A 6,000-nucleotide genomic window follows, 5' to 3' on the forward strand; every position below is an offset into this window, starting at 1 on the left:
GTGTTTTCAGGCAGAGCTCTATTTGAGGGGAAATGTAAAGGAGTTGTAAAGATTGGAAGAATGTCCCATTGCCCAAGCACTCAGAAAAGAAAAGGAGTTGAGAAGAGAATGTTTTCAGAGAGAATTATAATGCACAAGGAGGAAATGATTGTTTGGGTTCATGAATAGGACATTTCACTTTTTAAAAAGATAAATAAATAGAACTGCACCACAACATCTAACTGCAGCAGTAGCATTTTTTAACTTAGATAATTCACTACACATCTGACAAGGGAGTAATACAAGAATAGGTAATGAAAAGTCTCTGCCAACATGTGCTTTTATCAAAGCCAAGAGGAGACTGCACTTGTGGTCTCTGTGTTCTTACATGTGTTTCCAAAGGAAAACCAGAAGGGTGAATCAGATAGATGGGGTTGTGAAAAAAATGGAAATAAAAGACTCCAGAGCACAGGCAGGCCATCATAACACTGACTAAGTGAAGAGGGAGAAAGTGAGAATTGCACTCCCCCTGCCAGCTCAGCACTGTTTTTTAGAGGGAGACTGTCTGTGGTAGGAACCTCATTTCCAACACTTTTCCCAGCTCCCACCACCTACCAGCCTGTACATCTAATACTGAAACACAGTATTGGCACTTGCCAAACTCCTCTGTTTAGCAAGAGGTAGTAATAGGAATAGCAGAGTAGTAAAATGTGTGACTTGATGATAATATCTTAGTATTGTTATGCATCTATTGCCTCACATTTCAGTTTCATAAAAAGAAAAGCAATGTCTTTGATGCTCTGTTCAGAGCTAGCAGTACCTGCAGAAAGAATGTCAGAGTTGCAAATAAATCTACTGCAATGAGACATAAAGAAGGGAATTATTTACCAACAAATAATGCAGACAAAATCCACTCACTCTTTTGCCTCTGCTTCCTGTCAGGAAAACAGATTTCCAGGCAACCATTGCTGCAAACAGTGCAGCATTATTAAAAGAACATTATTTAGTTAAGTTTTTGGGTTACTGACTAAGATGCTGCAGTTACAGAACTGGAAGATGTTGGAAGCAATGCCATTGGTTTTTTGTGATTTCCTCTAGCTATTATTTTTCATATGATTTTTCTAATCTTTAAGGGAAAAAACTATTTCAATTACAGTGTTCTCAGAAAAAATGCAAGATCAATGTGTCATCAAATTCTCTTCACAGTTTGCTTAAGTAGTTCTTGTCTTTTAAAATGTTTCCCAGGAAGACGCAGAGAAAGAGAAAGGAGAAAATAGAGAGGTTGGGGAATGGTTTTAATATGCACAGTTATTAATATCCTGGAATAGAAGAGACCTCTTGTTTCATGCTGAGGAGATAGGGATTGTGAGGACTAGATTTATTTTTTTTTTAAGAGAAGGACTGAAGTAAGTAAAATTTAAAATAGCTTGAGAAATATTGAATCAGAGGAGTAATCTTAAAAATTTGCAAGAAATACAAACTTAGATCCCTCTTCATGGTTTTAAATCTTCTAAGGTTGTTATTGCCACTAAAGAATGAGTTCAGTATGAGTATGAAGTGAATTGTATTTTCTATATCCACTTTCTAAACATTTTGTCAAATGGGTCTGTCATTTCCCACACCCAAAATTCAGATTTTGCCAAATCCCTTCTCATGTAGGGATAGCTCCAAAAGGACAGAATGGCTTTTATTTGCTGAAAACTGAAAAGATGCTTATGATTCCCAGACTCATTTCTCAGTGCTGCAAGCTAAAAAACCCCATTGAGCTATTTCTAAAAGATATTAATACATGGTGATTGCTGAGGATAATATTTTCATGATTTGTGTAACTTTGGGACTTTACTGATTGAAATTCTAATTTCTCTCATTTGTTATCTTTCACATAGAGCTAGTCAAGTTACTTCAGGAAAAAAAATGCCTACAAATGTATCAAAGTTTCCAGAAGACATCATACAGTTTTATAAACCAACATACCAGACTGAATAAATATTTTGCCTTTAGTTTTCTGTCTACTCAGTCAAAACCAATGAAATTTCATTAATTCTGTAGTTGTGTGGTCTTACTAGTTCCAGAAAATTGTGTTTAGAGTATACTTATTTTTACCTTTTGTAAGGGAAGAGAAAGCAAGCCACTGAAGTATACTTAGTACAGCCCTTTTGAAAAATCTCTTTTAAAGAATGGAAAAATATAAAAGAATGCATCTGGATAAACTCATTATTGCCTCAGAAAACTTGGCATCTTTGGCTAAACTAAACTAGATCTGTGTTAAAAAACCAGGGATTCCTCAGTCAAATCTACCATGCTGAAGATAGTTGCAAGGAAAATACAAAATTAGGCAAATTAAATGAAGATTTACTTCCCAACAATAGTTACAAAAACTGAAAAATCCATGAATTTTATTTGTCTTCCAAGAAAGCAGTAAATGCAGCAAATGAAAATCATGCTAAGGACCTTTCACTTGTCATTACAAGAAAAAAACCAACAAATTAGAAGTTCAATTAGGCACATAAAGTTAATGCTGCAAAATAACAATACATTTTTTTAATATTAGTACACTCTTTCTGAAATAATCTCCTTTCAGCCCAGAAAACAGAAAAACAACATTCTCTAGGGCAAATTATATAAAATCCAGAATTTTATTTATTTTTCAGTTTTATATCTGGCTTTAAAAGAAAATCTTCAATTGCCTGAAACATAGGATTTAAAATATCTTTATCTTTCCCTTATATCTAGTTTTGAACTTGGATAAAATTACCAGCCTTCCTTTAATCTGGATCATTTTTTTGCTAGGATATGTTTTCATGTAATATAATACTTGAAAGAAGTGAGAATGCAGGTTTACCTGTAAAAATGCCTGCTCCTGATACAATTAGAGATATGGATAATTCCATGGTTTCAACAGAAAGGCCATAACAAGACAAAACAGTGCCTTGCTGCAAGAGGGATGCCCTGAAAGCCTGTCTTATCATCTTGCAGATGTTCTTGTTAGAACATTTCAGCCTTGCTATACAAGAGTGGCTCTGCCCCTCACTCAGCTTGGGGAGAGAGGCAGGAATTTGTATGTTCCATGCAAAGATTTTGCAGTAATTAGTCTATAAACAGTTTTATGGAAACAAGGAAGAAGTTCTCATTATTGCTCTGGCTCCTTTCTCTCTCTGGTGAGGTCTCCAGGAGCAGTGGCACCTGGACCTTCGTGCTGCCACCAGAGCTTGGAGGGCTGGACCAAATGCAGGGCTCTCAAAGTCACCTATATTTAATAAATTTAGGGCTTTTGCCACTGAATTGTGTAAAACAGACTGAGAACTCCTTCAGTTCTCACAACAACCTGAAATATGGTGAGTACAAAGGACTGAAAGCCCCCAGAGTGCTCCACTTTCCCCCAGCTTTCCCATTTGTATGGGGTTTTAGAGAATTACCTCAATAGACATGATCTAATTGCCTCTTGAGAAATGTTTCCATTTATTTCAGTGGTATATTTGGTCAGAGCTTTTAGTTGCTCCAGGATATTTCTCATCTAATTCAGTCCCTTTTTTAAAAACAGGAGAAGTCCTGATTTCTCCAGGGAAAAAGAGTCATGACCAAATGTGCTTCAAAGCAGCCAGAAAAAGTCAAGCCAGAACAGGAAGAAGAAAAATGAAGAGTTGGCTTCCAAAGAAGTGAATAGATTTCTGAAATGTACTTCATCTTCCTTTGATGGGAATGTGCTAAAAATATTCCATGAACTCAATACATTACATTAAATATATTTCTATTGGAAGTACTCACATCCTATTTGTTATGGAGGAAAGTCCTGTTACATACAAATGAAAATAGTTTTCTGCCTGAGAAAGCCAAATTATTTCAGCAATAAGTATGTGGGGTGGGGAGAATGCCACTAGAACTCAAAGCTAAAGCATTGTACAGATTTCCAGCACATTAAACTATGTAGGAGAGCATTTGTATGTTTACCATACTTGTGGATCCTAACATTGGTATTCATATTCAGGGATTGCCAGTGATACTGAATGTATTTTGCTGTACTAAAAAAAGGAGGTTTTCAGGCAAATGCTGTCTCTGTGAATGCTTTCAGAGCTTGTGTTCAAGAAATGCTGTACACCTGCAATGGGACTGAAAATGACAATAAAAGACCAATTTTTGTTAAAGACATCTGTTGTATTAAGTAAAAGTCTGTTACTTGTTAACATAGATGTGGTTGGTTCTCCCAGACTTTTGTAAAAAAGCTGCTTTCAGTTACACAGTGACAAAAGTTAAGGGACAAAATTAGAGTGCACATTTGTTACACCACAGCTAATTTACAAATATGATTGCTTTGCTTTAATGCCATTTTCATGACCTACCAATTTATAAATTTCTGTCATTTCAACTCAAATCTGTATAAAAGGCTGGAGAACTTCTGCAACACCTTGCTTTTTGTCTTACTTTTAGCTAGAAAGAGAATTATGTGGGATTTTTTTTTTTTAATGTGTTTAAGAGGTGTTATTCCTGCCAATGATTTGTTATAATTAAAACAGATCCCTTTGGCTTGACAAAACCTGTATAGGTGAGTATAAATGACCATTTTTCCCAGGGAAAACTGACTCAAGGCATTGATCCTTAAGCATAGCTCTTAACTTTTTTTTTTTAAGCTTGTAATATTAATTTCCCTTCAGAGTTTCCAGACTATGCAGTTATACAATGCACAATGCAGAAGCATATCCCATTCCCAAAGTTTCAAAGGTACACCTTGATGAGCACTTGCCTTATTTCCATAGCTGTATTCTTTATGGTAACTTAATCCCTTACTTGCAGTTCAACCAAAATGCTGCTGGTAAATCACCCAGTGGCTACATTTACCATTGGGGCTTCAATTTCCTTTGTTTAAATTAATACAAAATTTCACCATAGCTGCCTAAATAAGGAGTCAGACATAGCAGAACAGGCCAATTAATTTCTTATTAGGGGATTAGCATGGGAAACAAATCAAATATACATTGAGCCTATGTAAAACCTAGAACAGAGAGCCTAATCCTTCCTTTATACACAATCCTGGCACCCTAAGATACTCCTGTGGTTACCTGAGAGCATCAGAGTGGCAGATTTTCATTGCACTGGGCAGCAAGGCTCATTTCAGCATTTTACTGATAAAAGTACTCACTGTGAACTCTGCATCTGAAACAAAATGAGTTTTACAGTTTATTTTTTTTTCCAAAGGGAATGACACAGGAATGCTTTGTACTCGGTTGGCCTGAAGTATTTAACAGGAAACAGGACAGTTATTGCCAATGGCCAGTGGACCAGCTCTGGTTGCATTATATGAGAATACATTCAGAGGAACTCAGCTGAAGGCAGAACTACATTGGCAGACAATATTATAACAGAACCTAGTGAGAAAAGGAGATGATAGGTTCATAAATGTAACAATAAAAATGAAAAAAATGGGGGGAAGGGTTTACTTTTTTAAAAAAATACTCAAGTCTTAAAATGAAGGGCAGTGGCCCTTCGCAAAGGCAATGAAACTATTTTACTTTGATGAATTATACTGTCGTTTTCCTTGTTCCTTGATGCTGTGTCAAAACCTTAACTTGAAGTGAAATGGAAAAATTACATGTTATATGAATATTTAAAGGATAAATAAAAATACCCAAATAAAAACCAGCTACCAGTAAAATTTTACTTTTAAAATTTATGGGTTTTTTAATGTCATTATTTTAAGCTTCAGGGAAAATGTGTGTTTTAAGAGAAACTTAGTAGAGGGCAAAAGAGAAAGAGCTTTTAGCTGCTAGGGAGCTACAGTTCTAGGCAGATATATCTATACATGGATAGGGTGGTATTACCTCATGAAAAGGAGGTGGTGAATTCCTTATTACCTGATAAACACTGGTTTATTTTACTACTTTATTAGACTATTTACTATTTTAGTATTTCTGGTTTATTTTACATTCCCAGAATCTCATAGAAATTATGAGGATATTTTAGGATAGGTTGTGGCATCACAGACCTATAAAGTTGCAGTTCTTCCTGTTTTTGCACGAAAAATTTTTC

General features: G+C 35.5%; 1 protein-coding gene across 5 annotated transcripts in view; it reads left to right on the forward strand.

The window, feature by feature from the left end:
• Positions 1-5,176, forward strand: part of HTR7 (5-hydroxytryptamine receptor 7) — a 30,086-nt gene extending 24,910 nt beyond the window's left edge. For all 5 annotated transcript variants that reach the window (XR_004418535.1, XR_004418536.1, XR_004418534.1 and 2 more), the window contains one exon: positions 3,521-5,176. Coding sequence is in view for 1 of the 5 variants with exons in the window: in XM_033065525.1 (XP_032921416.1) it covers positions 3,521-3,557 (37 nt within the window). In the remaining 4 variants the exon portion in view is untranslated. The remainder of the gene's footprint in view (positions 1-3,520) is intronic.
• Positions 5,177-6,000: the final 824 nt, after the last annotated feature.

Source organism: Catharus ustulatus, chromosome 8, assembly GCF_009819885.2.
Source record: "Catharus ustulatus isolate bCatUst1 chromosome 8, bCatUst1.pri.v2, whole genome shotgun sequence".
Lineage (NCBI taxonomy): Eukaryota > Metazoa > Chordata > Aves > Passeriformes > Turdidae > Catharus > Catharus ustulatus.